The sequence below is a fragment of the Passer domesticus genome, chromosome 9 (genome assembly GCF_036417665.1).
Source record: "Passer domesticus isolate bPasDom1 chromosome 9, bPasDom1.hap1, whole genome shotgun sequence".
Taxonomy (NCBI): Eukaryota; Metazoa; Chordata; class Aves; order Passeriformes; family Passeridae; genus Passer; species Passer domesticus.
In genome coordinates this window covers 28,690,029-28,704,514 of record NC_087482.1, presented here as the reverse complement: position 1 = coordinate 28,704,514, position 14,486 = coordinate 28,690,029, and the positions used below count along the sequence as shown (strand labels likewise).

At 39.6% G+C, this 14,486-nt stretch overlaps 1 protein-coding gene across 6 annotated transcripts in view; it reads left to right on the top strand.

Annotated features, from left to right (window-relative positions):
- The window catches only part of IARS1 (isoleucyl-tRNA synthetase 1), a 94,346-nt gene that overhangs the window by 20,743 nt on the left and 59,117 nt on the right, over positions 1-14,486 (top strand). For all 6 annotated transcript variants that reach the window (XM_064432251.1, XM_064432248.1, XM_064432246.1 and 3 more), the window contains exons 9-13: positions 594-681; positions 4,464-4,524; positions 6,086-6,181; positions 10,566-10,688; positions 12,145-12,236. In XM_064432251.1, coding sequence (XP_064288321.1) covers positions 594-681; positions 4,464-4,524; positions 6,086-6,181; positions 10,566-10,688; positions 12,145-12,236 — 460 coding nt within the window. The remainder of the gene's footprint in view (positions 1-593; positions 682-4,463; positions 4,525-6,085; positions 6,182-10,565; positions 10,689-12,144; positions 12,237-14,486) is intronic.

The window sequence follows — 14,486 nt, the reverse complement described above, 5'->3', positions numbered from 1 at the left end:
TTGGCAGGGTAGCAACCTGAATACAGTTTGTCATTGAACTTAGCAAATCAGGGTGGTTTTGGATGGAAAATGAGCTTTCTTCATAACATTTCACTCATTTTTCATGTTAACTTCCTTTGTTGGTATATACTTCTTTTATAAAGAAATGCAAGCATGTAATTGAAATAGCAAATCTCAGGAAGGCTGCATGAAGTGCAATCATTATCTTACAACTTAATAACATTGATTTTATGCAGTCATTGTCCATCTTCCAATAATTTCCCTCTGTTTCAGTTACAATTTACTAAAACTTCTTAATTGCTTTTTTATTTGACTCAGCAATAATAGACAAGGATTTCTACCTCTGCAACAACAAAACACACTGAAAATCAGTGGCAGCCTGGGTTTTATCCTGTAGTTTCTGTTTAAACTTAGCCCTTGGAAAGTGCTCCTTAACTGGCTGTGTGGGGAAGAAGTAGCTGGGAAGTAGTAAAGGATTATTCTGGGCAGTTTTATTGTCACAATATCCTGCATATATTGAAAAGTTTAATAGTGGTGCAAATGAGGGGATTAAACTGAGATTTGTGAAACTCCTGTTCTGTTTTATATTCTAGATAAAGCCACAGGGAAGATTTACATTTTGATGGAGTCCAGGCTGGTGGCACTGTACAAATCTGACACTGAATATCAGATACTTGACAGGCAAGTACATGAATTATTACACTTGCTAGCTTTCAGTGTTTTTCTAGATCAGAAGTTAAATGTTGTTAAGAAGATGGATTTCCCTGCATCTGTGTTTATATTGCAGAAATCTATAAAAGGAACTGAAATTTGCTGGAACAAATTGGTCTTGTATGTGAAGCTACAAAGAGAAAATGTTTCATTGGGTCCTTGGCTTGTGGTGGGGAAAAAAGGTTCCATAGTCCACCTGTCTCCTTTGTGTTTACATTAAGGTGAAAGTTTGAGAAAATGCTGGAGGTGTGGTCCAGATGCCTTCTTCTACACATTATGTAAAGATTTAAAGGGAAATGGGCAAAACAATCCCATTGTTTTTAGCAAATAAATATTACTTCTCTAATTAGTGACAGTCATTGCTTTCTGCAGGGTGCTTATTCATCTTGATTAGGTGGAAAAAGAGGAATTATTTAAGAAGTCAGATTGGGCAGGGGGTGCAGGTATTGAATTCTGTAGCTCTTTTAGACAAAATGTCTGTCTTGACATCTCTTAAATTTTGTATAAACCAGCAGCCTGTTAAAGAGGTCAAATACAACAAATGTTTGATTGCTCACTTTATTCAAACAAACAAACCAGAAAACTCTACAAACCCCCACATAACCACAATAAAAAAAATAAAGACTGGAAATGCTTTTGAGAATAACACCCCTTCTTCACTGGCATCATTTATTTCTATTTTTGTCTTTTTATCAAGCAGTTGAAAGCTTTAAATTGAAAAAATAGAGGATATTTCAGCTAAGCACTTGCATGTAATCATTAAATTAGGGAAATACAGAGCTGGAATGTTTAAGATGTTTCCTGTTCTGATGGCTCATACTGTGACAGTTGAATAATTTTTTATTTCTGCATTGATTTCTGCCCTTCCCCCCTCTATGAAAATGCTCTTAATCTGTCACTTGGTCTGTACCAATTTAAGCTGGTGTTCAGTTTCTGAAGATGATGTTCAGTGCTCTCATTCTTCAGGCTTGGCTGAACTTCTGATCTCTGGAGTTTTTTCCTCCCCTCTGAGTCATCAGTGGAACCACTGAACAGTGTCAGTGTCACTGCCAGGGCCCCACTGGGAATTTTCTTTTGGTCTGATACTGAATTAACAACAGCTTTCTCTTGAAGTGGTGGTGTATCCTCCAGTTCCAGTATTTGTGTGTATTGGAATGATAAAGTGTCAAAGCTCTCACTAAAATTAAGCTGCTTGCTTGTTATCTAAGCTGGCAAGTCTGCCTCGAAAATGTTGGCTTTCTTTGGCTTGTTCTTGACAAATTCACGTGGTATGTTCTTTAGCACTTCTCTTACTAAAGACTCTCCATCACCTGAAGTTGAATCAGGTTGTTAGACCTGTCTCAGTGGTTTTTAGGTCCAGCAGTGGTTCAGTTCTCTTGGGAAATACAGATACTCTGTCCTTTTTGGTCTTTTGAAACCTGTTCAGAGTGTCTAAAAACATCTATCAAAACCATTTTATGTTCTTACGTATTTTTCAATACATTTGCTTTGGGCTTAAAAAAGAAGCAAGTTAGTTCATATATTAAATTTGTTGATCTGTTGTCTTTTGTTTCCAAATTCTTTTAATGCAATACTACAAATTTAACTTCAGTGTGACTGCAGTCATTCTATACCAGGAATGCACAGAAAATTTGGCTTTCTTTTGATGTGGTGCCTTCATCAGAAATTTGAAGAGTCTGCTCTTTAAGGCAGTCATACACATTTCAGGTGTTGTATTTATGTCCCTGACTAATGGTATTTCTAACACCACCACTTACCCCCTCCAATATCTGATTATTTTTTTTAATTTCCTTTTTTTTTTAACCTCTGTCCATCTATAAGGGTTCTAGCAAATCTCTTTGCAGAGCAGTATATTTTAATCCTTTTTGTATTAGTGCTATGGTCTCTTTTCAAGCTGATTTCTGGTTTTGGTCATGCTCCAGTTTTTCTGTTATGTAATAATTAATTTTCTCAAATGTGAAATGTGAGACAATTAAAAGGTAGCTGGCAGTTGAATGGATCTGTGAAAGATTTAGATCTACGAGTATCTAAGCTCATGGAAATGAACTTCACCACTTCTGCTCTTAACCTTTTTCTTCCTTTAGCTCACTTTTAAATTCTCAAGCAGTCAGGCCCTTGAGGGAGAAATTGATGCAACTTAATCTATAGCAGGCATCAGGCTGAGGTCAGGGAATGGTCTGAGGAAAATGTTCAGTGTCTGAAGTCCCCTGAACTGGCTGCTGGGCACTCATGAGTTGGGCTGGGTGTATTACCCCAATTTTGGCCATTGAGTGGCTTCTTGTTTTATTTAGCAGAGGTAGGATGTGATTGTTGAGCATTTTCTTCCTCTTGTGTTAGAATTCAGTCCTTTGGCATATTGAGCATTTAAGTTCTTCACACTGTTTTGCCTTGTTGTCTCTTTTTGGATTCTAAAGAATCCAAATCAGAGATTTCTGATCTCTTGAGAGTGAAGGATTGCTGAAGTGATTTTAAACAAATGTTACTGCTATAACTTAGGTCATAAGAAGACACCATTGTATACATTTCCAACCTGAAGTTCAGGACTTTGACAAACAAAGTATTTCAGATCCCAAAATGAAAATCATGTGGAATGTGGTCCACAACCTTTACCTTTCTGACTTATGTTAAATAAGAATATAACTACTTTTTTTTTTTTTTAAGCCAATTCTGGTGCTTCACATTCTGTATCTGACCATTTCCACATCTGTGTAGCTGAGCACTGGGATGGTTTTCTATCATCTGATCCTGATTAAGCACCTCAAGCATTCCTAAGGTTGATTGTAATATAAAAACATATAAACCATCTGTAAAGCTGAGGTTTAAAATAGAAATCTCCCCCTATTCCTAGAGGATATTGTGTGTGCTGAGCTGAGGAGTTGTGCTCTTGAACTTGGCAGGAAATGCTTCTGCAGGTCCTTCCTGCGCAGTGAACAGCTTTGCAAAGTCCCCCACTTTGAAGGAGTCAAGTGTTTTATGGTTTGGCCGTTGTTTGGAAGTTGTAGGTCAAGGACAGAGTAGGGAGAGACCACAGCTGGGACACAGTCAGAGAGCCAGTCCATCTATTACATTACATTATGTTTTAGTGGATTTTTCCCTGAAGTTGGACGATTTAAGCACTTTCAGGGGAGTTCTGAGCTGCAAATCCCAACCTAATCACTGCCTTTGTCAGCTGCTGTCAGGGCCTGAAGGGAGCCAGGCTCCATCTCTGCCTCCCATGCCTTGTCTGGCTCAGCTGGGTCTCAGCCAGTCCTGTCTGTGCTGGATCATCCCCTGAGATGCCTGTGGAGAGTTTGGATGCCCAGTTTAGAATAAGGAATGAGGCATCTGAGCTTCGCAGGCTGCAATTCCCTGTGCCACTGTCTTCTGTACATAAAACTTCAGGTGTTCTGTGTCATTGTTTAGTGCTCTTGTACATGAGCTTTAGGGCTTTCATGTTATGATTACTGTGTTTTATCCAGAAGATTCCTGCCCAGCTTTACCATAAGGAGCTTGTCATTAATGCTTAATTCCGTTATTAATTTACATTGATTATTTGACTGATGTCCATCAGGTACAAGTTGTTGACTGGTAGCAGAGATGCATGAAAAGGTGTTTTTTCTTCAAGTCCAAGTTACCACAGAGGTGGGAAGTAAACTTCAGGAAATTATTTTCATCTTCTGAAATCAAATTCTGTCAGGGAGATGAAGAAGCAAATAGGAAAAAAACCAGTTTTCAAGTTGTTAATTTATGTTCTTGTAAATCTTTCTCCTCAGGTTTCCTGGTATTGTTCTTAAAGGCAAGAAATACAAACCACTCTTTGAATATTTTATTCAGGTAAGATGAACCAGTTTGGTGTTTGATACAGGACAGAAAGACAAAAATAAAACCCATTCTGAGTATTCCTTATTTATATTATAAAAAGATCTTAGGTTCTAATAACACCCTCTAGATTGTCTTAAAGTACTTAAAATTCTAGTGAAAGTTTGAAAAACTGTTAACTTTTTTCTCTAATTTTTTTCCTTTAAGTTTTAAATATACTCAGAGTAAACACTGGATGATAAATAGAAGTTTGATTTCAGATTGCAGAGAAACTTCAATACATATTAACAAGTACATATTAACCAATATTCTCTTATTTTCTCATCTGGTGAGTGTTGTCTGCCTCCTAAGTCCAACTTTGTCTTCATAAGGGAATGACTTGGGTAACAGACAGTTTCCCACTGAAGAGTTAAAAGCCTTTGCTAAAAACTTACTGATGTATCAGATTTATCTGGGTGCAGCTTTTAAGCACTGCATTAGCTCTGGCTCAGAGATGATAAAAGAATATGTAGCAATAGGAGAGTGCCTAGAGAATTTTTCTAATTTTTAAAAAAATCTGATTAAAAGCTGATTACATTTTTCAAAGAGGAGAGGTGCAGCACTGCTGGCCAGGCAGCTGGGAACTCCTGTAAGGGATTTGGTCATTTGAGACACTTCCTGTTCTGAAAGATGTGCAGGAGTCAGCAAAGGTGGGAAAACCTCTGTAGGGAGTAAGCTCTGATATTTCTAGAGGAAAGTCAAACACAGCTGAATCTGGAATATTGGACTGTGCATCTGAGGGTTGGAATGGATAAATTTTGTGAGTCCTGCTGTACTTGTAAGGAGCAGATGGGGGCATCTACAATTTTTTCTTTGGAATGGAGATCTTATCTCAAAATAGCTCCCTTCAGAACAAGCCAAACCTAATATTTTGTAACATATTTGGTTCAGCTGTGACTCCAGAATTTTTATTTTTACTATTTTTGTTTTAAGGAATAGTAAATAACCCTTTATTTTTCATTATCTGTATACTGAACACACTGAAAATTGTCATATGTTTTCTTAGCAAATTTTTTCTGGATTTTCTCTCTGTTCTTAGTTGGTATTTACCATGCCCTTATTCTCTGGAGGAAATACGGAAAATGTGTGACTATAAAAGCAAACTTTTTATTTAATTCAGAGGTATAGGGGACATAAAAAAATGCAGGGAAACTTCTGTACCTTTCTTGGTTGTGTCCTCACATTCAGGAGTGTATTGATTTGCAGTCTCTTAAGCACAGAACTGTGTGAAGATCTGTGGCTTGAAGAGTAATTGATTTGGAGGCCTTCTGGAGAGGTGTGAGATTTAATCACACTTGACACTCTTCAAATGAAGTACACAGGTGCCTGGGCTATGGGAAGTCATTAAGTCATGTTAGGGATGTCACATTTTACTGTGTCACTGATTTTTGATGCAGTTCTTTCCTCTTTTGTGTGGCTTGTGGCTCTGCCAGGTTCTGAGCTACTGTCTTTTGCTGTGTGTGTAAATATATGTCTATAAAAATACAAATATCTATATAAATACATACCTATATAAAATGGTATTTTTGTGTTCCAGTGCAAAGAAAGAGGTGCCTTTACTGTGGTAGTGGATGGTTATGTGAAGGAGGAGGAAGGCACAGGAGTTGTCCATCAGGCTCCCTACTTTGGTGCTGTAAGTATCAACTACACTGTAGTATATCTGTAACGTTAATTTTGGCCAGCACACATTGCTTGGCTTTCCAGCTCCTGGGGACTCTCTCAGGGTGATTGTTCAACAGTCTGCTTAAAAATGTAAGAATATCATGTAGCTTTGTATTCTCATGAGCTCTTCCACTTAGGGCCCATGCTAGGCTGGAGATTTTTGGGTCGAACTCTGCAGTTTGTGTTGTGTGTGAGCTGAACTCACCACTGGGTCTTTTGGGTGTCACTGAGCTCAGCTTTTCTCAGAGTCTGAAGCTGGAGCTTTGGGAAGGGCTGATCTGTAGCACTGGTAGTGAAAACTGGCTTTGCTAAGTGGTGATTTTGGTTGGGAACAGCAGTTCTGCTCAGCACACTGCCCCCCTTCAGTGTTTCATTTTCATTACTCACTGGGCTTTTAGAGAATGAGAAAATGCTTTCACTGCTTTTGTCCTGAGACTTCATCTCTTGGTGTGAAAGGATTTTGTTGCACTCCATTCTTTTTTTTTCCCTGTCATTATTGTCCCTTCCCTCAGTCTGTTCTTTTTTAAGGCTAAGAGGAATAATTTGTCATGGATTTAATTATTTCAGTTTTTAGACACTTGAATTAAATGCACTAGTTTAGGCTCATTGTCCTTTTTGGAGAGTGTCCTGTCTTCAGCCATTATCCAAAGATGCCCTCAAAAAACTTGCAGTGCCTAGCAATTAGCAATCCCTGGACCATGAGCTCTGTCATAATTTCCAGAGAAACTTGGCATTAGCAACAGGCCTCTTTGTATTCATGTGAAATAGCCCATCCTCTTCCATCCTTTTTCCCCTGCATTTTGCTGAAGGGAACATCCATTGTGGTGGTGTTTCCCTTGTCAGGATGATGGTTGATGTGAAAAGATGTTTCAGCTTAATATAGCTCTGAATAAAGAAAATCAAAGTGGGTTGTGTTAGCAGTTAATAAAGAAAATGGTGGTGGCTGGTCAAGTGTCCTCAGGAGGGTAAATCCTGCCCCGCTTCTGCTCCTCAGGCTCTCCCCTGGAGCTGAATCTTGGATGTTCCAGAGGGGTGAGAGTTGATTTAGAGTCAGGAGCTCTTGCTGTGGGAGATGGAGGGAAGGAGAGGAAAAGGCTGCCAGCAGGGAAGGAGCTCTGGAAGAAGCTTTCTCTGGGCTGCCCTAAGAGTGGTTTGTGTATTTGCACAGTCCAGTTAAACTTATTGGAAACAGCTTGTTGGAAAGCTTGACTGGCCTCTTAGAGCAAGGATTATCTGCCCTCTTTTATTTGATTTTTGTAATAAGCCAATTGAGTTTTGTAAACACAGAGGAAAAAATATTTTTCTCTCTCTCTCCCCTGGGAAATCAGCAATTACTTGTAAAACATTTTTTTAAGAAAAAACCTGAGAGTAGCAGTTAAATGCTTCACAAAGAAAAAAATACATAAAACATTGTGTGAGGAAAAACTGCACAGCCATCACAAAGAAAACCTTGCAGTCATCAGCTAAGGAGAGGTTTGAGTAGATAACTTTTGGTGCAGGGGCCTGAGTCAATGGCCTTTACAAGGAAAGTGCACAGTGTATGTTGCACTTAAAGCTGCTGCCTTCTTTTTGGGGTGCATATAATTCAGTTTTGACAGCCCCTGGATAATTTCTGTTCAGAAAAGCTCCCAGAGGTGCCTGGTGTAAGCTCAGGATTTCATTATTACACAGGAGGCTCTGTGTAGAATACTGCTGGTATTGCTTGTAGGCCTTCAGACGGGCTTAGCTGAAAGAAGGGAGATGGTTCATGGTAGCAGACAGGGTTGTGTTCCTGGTTAATTGGCTCCTCTGCACCTTCCTGTTGGGGTGAAGGTGAATAGAAAAGGAATAACTGCACCAGGGTGATCAGAGGTGAAGAAATAAAGCACAGTCCTTCACAGCAAGCCTCGAGTCTTGTCTCTGGTCCTTCCCATCAATATAAGTGAGTCTGTTTGATAAATAACATTGGAAAGGCAGGATTTTATTTACTTATTTATTTAAAATCCTACTTACTGATACATGTTCTGTATTGCTGATAGCTCAGCAATGTATCCTTCTCCAAAACAATTGAAGGTAAAAATTCACTTTATTTAGTTCCAGATGTAGTTTCATTGTCTTGTGTGATGCCGTTGCCGAATGCAAGCTGCCACACCATATCAGAGCACTCTATTATTTCAGTTCAAAAGACATCAAAATTAAAGCTCACAGAACAAGACAAACCTGTACTAAAAACACTGTAAACTCATTGTACCTCCAGATTAACATGACACTAAAATTCAGCTGCTCAGGCATTTCACCATATGTAGATGTACCTGCAGTCAACTTAAAAAGATTTAGTAACACTTGAATTTGCATAGAAATTTTTAATTTGCAATACTGCTAGTGCCTGCTCATGCTGTGACACAAGTTTCATAGATCTGTTACTGATGCACTTTTTTTTCAGTACCTGACACTTTTGGCAAAAGTGATACTGGTTTTTGCTAAGAAGTGCTGAAAGTGAACATTTGACTTTGTGTTTCTGTGGTTTTGTTAAAATTTCACATAAAAAAGCTTTTGATTTCTCACAAATGAGCTGTACTTATCAATTTTGTGTATTACAACTTCTGTGTGTAATCTTTTGAGGGATTTTGACATACAGGAGTGACTACTGTCACTCCTAGAAGAAACTGATGTTGATCTTAGCTTCTATTTCAGCTTAGCACTTGTGGATTCCTTATATGTGCCTGAATATATTCTTTCCTGGTGGTTACTGAGGGAAATCTTCATGAAGTCAAATGGCAGCTCATTCTGGAGAGCTTCCATTGGAGTTCACTTGTTCAGGAGCAGGGAGCTGGTGCAGACAGGCAGAGCAGCAGAGCCCTCTGTGTGCCCTTGGCTGCAGCAGGGCTGCACATGGAGCTGAAGCACCTCTTGAGCCAGGTGCTGCCCAGGGCAGGGTTTGCTGTGCTGCCTTCCCTAGCAGGGCTCTGGCTGTGCCAGGCCTTGTGGTCTGTGCTGGCTGCTGCTTCAAAGCCTTGAGCAGCTCACTGCCAAAGCAGGGCTGACATCAGCTCTGTCATCTGGCCTGTGTTTTAAACCCCTCAGCTCCCTGTGCCTCTGAGGGAAGGCCAGCAGATCTCAGCCACGTCCTGACTGCAGGAACTGGGTGACAAGGACACGGGGGAATAATTGTGTGCTGCTTTCTGCAGCTGCTGGACAGGGCTGTGCTCTGGTGGGAGCGCTGGAGCTGCAGGGATTTGTTGTTTCTATGTGTAAAGCTTTGGTCCATGAAGCAGCCAACTTCGCCATCTGTGGATGAATTTCATCCTTATAAAACACAGCAGGTCTGGCTTGGGGGAGCTGGGAGCCTCAGGGATAGTGGGGAGAGCTGGAGGGACAGGATGAGAACACCCAGGACATGGGAGCCCTGCCCTGGCACTCCAGAGCTGGCTCACCTGTGTTGGAGAGGGCCAGGGGAGGAGAGCTCAGGGAGCTGTGGAGCACTGGCCTGTGAAATGTGTATTTACACCCTGTCCTTGGGCAGCCTCAGAGGGTGCTTTAGGTGCAGTTCCTGTGAAACAGCTGCTGTGAATCCTGTCAGCCATTGCTGTGACTGGGTAAGATACAGATTTACTGTCATTCAGACTGGAAGGTAAAATCTGAACTCTTTTATCCCCCTACTTATTTTAATCTTTTCTCTGATGCCATTTTTGTTCAGTCATGTTCAGGAAAGTCTGAAGCAACTCTTTTTTTTTTCCTTACTGCTACAGGAAATTAAAAATTTAAATGGAGACTGGCCAGGAAAAAAACTATGATGTTGTCCATGTGTGGTTCTTGGTCAGTAGCATTGCCTATGGGCCAAAAAAGATTGAGAAATACAGGTTTAGAGGCTTTGGATTGTTGAGACATTCAGAAAATGGGACTGCTTATGTGAAATGCCAGAATTAGATTGATTAAAACAACCTGCTTTCTGAAACATGCCCTGTTGGCTGGAGAGCTGGGCAGATCCAGGCTCTGGTTGGGACAGGAGCAGGATGGAGTGGCTGCAGTTCCTTTGCCATGCAATGGTTGCCTGAAGCTGTTCACTCTGTGTGTGTGTGTACTCAGACACATGAAATACATGTGTGTGTATATGCACTGACGTGCATAGAAACACATGCACATATCCCCTGTACTAGGTGACAGTCTGAAGAAATCATAATTTTCTGCATGAATAAAACTACAATCCTATAAAAGAGGACTTCCTCATAAGTATTTGGGATTAGTGAAGGCTGAGTATTTTGCTATTCTTGTTCAGTCATCACATTTTCTGTTCAATATTTAATTTCAGTTTCAAGGCATGGATATCTCACCCAGTATTTTGTATTCTTACAGCTTGGTGCTTGTCTCTTTTGCAGGATGATTACAGAGTCTGCATGGATTTTAATATCATTCAGAAGGACTCTGTGCCTGTATGCCCTGTTGATGCATCAGGCTGCTTCACAGCAGAAGTGGCTGACTTTGCTGGGCAGTATGTGAAGGTCAGTGGGCCTGAGACAGCAAATTACTACTTTAATCAAGATACATTTTATATATGGCAGAAGCTTTCTTTTCTTTCCCTGTGTGGGCTTGTTTTCAATGTGTGACTGGTATCTGGATAAATTAAATTGTGTTTTAACATTTACAGCAAGGTTGGAATTGTTTATTAAGCAGCTGAGAAAAAAGTTGAAATGCAAGTAATGTTGTCCATCTGTAGTGAGAGGGCAGAGGAGTATCCTGTTTGCAGCTGCTCCAGGGAGACTCTCACTCACTCTGAGCTTTTTCCTGACAGAAATGTCATGTCCAGAGTCTCCAGGCACGTGTGCAGGGCCTCCCTCACCTCTGGATGACTCTGAATTTCCAGGTGCCATCATTAAGTTTCTCCCAGCCAGTTAATGTAACGTGACCCCCTAGGAGGGAGAAATTCAGTCACTTCCCCACTTGTGGGCTGTGTTGCAGTGGGAATTTACTTGGCAGCAGATGCAGGAGAATCCCTGGGGAAAAAAAACCACAGGAACTCCACATTTCTCCAGATGCAAATCCCTAGCAGGGAGTGCCTCTTAAATTCAGTGTCCTGAGAAAACAAATTGCTTTTAGCCCTGCTGCTCCAGTTTGATATAAAGCATGTCCCGTAAACAAATGCAATACAAGATTTTACAGTCTTTTCCAATTAAGCTGAGGATTCAATCAGCTATCTTTCCTTCCTGCTTTATGCATTAACACAAATAAGAGGACACGGGAGGCTCCATGTTTAGCTTCTTTCTGGTAAAAATCTGAATTTAAGGCTCTTGGAAAATTTTCTTACGATACTGAATTTTTTACTCATAGATACTTGTATATTTTTTTCCTTAATGTTCTATTGACACTTGTATGTTCAGTAGATTGTCTTAAATTATCAATATGCAGCTTTCACTTCACTTCCACTTTACATTTTAGCATGTAAATCCCAGTTAGTGAGGTACTGTGAAATATGTTTCAAATTCTGAAATTCAGTCACTTTAGAGGAATGTGGTATCAGGAAGTTTAAATATTAGGTAAAAAGCACAATATAATTTTCTGCCACAAAATTAGAAGACTCAGTCATTAAGATATTAAAAAATGTTTCTGGTTTGTATTGGTGCTTCAGAAAATTTGAATTTTACACACAGTTGTGTGTATGTGTAAAGAGAGTTAAGGGTATAAAAGGACTAATGCTTTAATGTATAAATTTTAATTTTTCCATATAGCAGAGACAAATTGAAGACACTGTAAATAAACAGGGTTTGGAGAGCAAATGACTTTGCAAATTTAGTGTTTTACAGTGCCCCTGCAGGAAATGTATAAACTTGATAGCAATTTTATGTGTGTGTGTAAATGCTGGGTTATGCATAGCTTTTTAAAAAATTAATTTGAGTATCTGAGACAAATCCTGTAGTAGCTTAGTGAAATGTGTATTCCAAGGGAAATGTGTGTTTTTAGGATGCAGATAAGCACATCATCAAATGGCTGAAGGAGAAGGGCCGGCTGATCCACAGCACCACCTTCCAGCACAGCTACCCCTTCTGCTGGAGGTAAGCACACGCCTGCACCTGCCTTCAGCTGCTTTCTAACTGAGAAATTCTTCAGCTTTCTCCCATATTTTTCCCCTCCCTTACTTAATTTTCCTGACAAAACTAAAAGTAACACAAACTGAGATTATTCATTCAGGAGAGCTCCAGCTTTGGTTTAGTCGTCAAAGAATTTTTCTCCTTTTTTTGCCATAAAACTGATGAATTTAGGTGTAGTGCTGAAATTTCATTTCTATTTGTGATTTTAAATGTGTGTTTTTGTAGTTTGTGTTGCTCATTTCTTGGTGTAGAACTCCTAACTAACCACCTCTTGTAAAAAGGTTATTTTTTGAAGCAGCTGAATGGTGGGAAAGGATTTTTTTGATGCCCTTTGAATTGTATCCAAATAAGCATATCACAGAAGGTCTTTAAATGTTTGTGTTAAAGCTTTGTATGTTTTGAATAAAATGGCTAAAATATAGCTCTTTTGAGCCTTGTAAGATGACTTGTTTCTTTGAAAGAATCCCAGTTGCTTAAAATGTGGAAATATCTCCCTAGATGGATGTCTCTGGGGGAAGTCTCCATGTGGAATTCTCCATGGGCGTTCAGTATCAGTGAACAAACAAGTTTTGGTTCTGAGGAATACAGGCTAGACAGATTTAATCATGAAATGAAGCTTGTTTTTATTAGTGTGCTCCCTGGTTTGACATTTCCATGGTTGATGTTGTAAAAAATCATCAAACAATATCAAATGAAAAAATAAGAATCTTCAGTAACCTTTTAGTAGAGTATTAAATTCTTATTATGAGCAAAGACACACTTAAATTAAAATATCTAATTTAATGATATGAAATGGCTTGAAGATTTTAAGTCCTATCTGATGTATACAGCACCTGTATTGAAATAGCTGTGATAAAAGCTCATCTCTCTGTCTGGCTCTGACTCTGCCAGGTGAAGTGTTCTAGCAGGTACATTTATCTTTAATTTATAGCAAAAATAACCTCTGCTTGCTCTTGAACAGCAGGATTGGTTTGTTTCTAGCAGCTGCCTGGAGGAGGAAGGGAAATTGCCCTTCAAGTGTTACGTCCTTGATGATTTGGGACAGTTTTTGAAAAATGGCAGGCCCAAAATCAAGCAACGCTTGTGTTTTCCTTGTGCAACAACTCAAATATCCAGTCATGGCCTTCTGAGACAAAAGCAGGGATGCAGAAATGCTGATTCTATAGAAGATCCTTAATTCTGCCACTCTGTTGACATTTTTGTTGATGGATGATAAGTTGCAGGCAGCACCTAGCAGCAAATTATCCAGTGGGAAGAACCGAACAATGGATTCTACTTGCAAAGCTCATTTCACTGCCATCACAAATCAAACCATAATTGGAATATGCTAAAAGTAGAAGAGTAGTTCTTAACTTTGAACATAGTTCTAAGTTATTTTGATTAATGGAAGAAAACTTTGCAATCAGACTCTTCTTAATGTACTGCTGCTCTTCCCTGAAACCAAGCAGTTGTTGAATCCTTGGGATGTTGAGAAATTTGCCTTCTTTTTTTACATAACATTAAATCAGGGTCCTTCTCTGTGTAGTAACTTTCTGTCAACTAAACTTCAAAATATGAAAAACACAACAGCTAGGTAAGGACACAACAGATAGTTTTCAGTTAAATTTGTTTTTATTGCTGAAAATGGAGGACATGGTCAAAACTGCACTCTGCATGTGTGAGATCTTGGGAGTCTTTGTCTGGGTCTGGGCAGCAGTTCAGCAGCTGTTGGACGTGACAGCTGGGGTGTCCCTCACAGCTCCTGCCTGCCATTCCTTTAGGAACTGTGTTGGGAAGATGGAAGATGTGGAGCTTTGACTTTTCCAAGCCAGAGAAGGCAAAGCCAAGAAGCATCTTTATAGCACAGGTTCAATTATTGATCATTTCATTGCTAAATTACAAGAAAACAGAATAGGATCACAGTTAATGTGATTTGATTGTTCTGATGTGTTTCTAAATGATCTGTCTGTAAGGAGAACAAAACTTAGTTCAGCTGGGATAGAGAGGAATGATTAGGCAGGAACTTTGTGAGCATCAGACTTTGACTTAAGGTCTGTCTGAGTGGTTTTCCCCTTGTGTTGATGGAAAACAAAACACACCAATGAGTATTTCTCATTTAATTCTACAGTAAAATCCAGTTGAATCTGGATTCCTCCACCTTCTCACCAGTTGTGAGGAGCAGAAATGTGGGAGGTGTCACTGCTTGGGCAGATTTTATTGTTTTGTTCTCTCCAG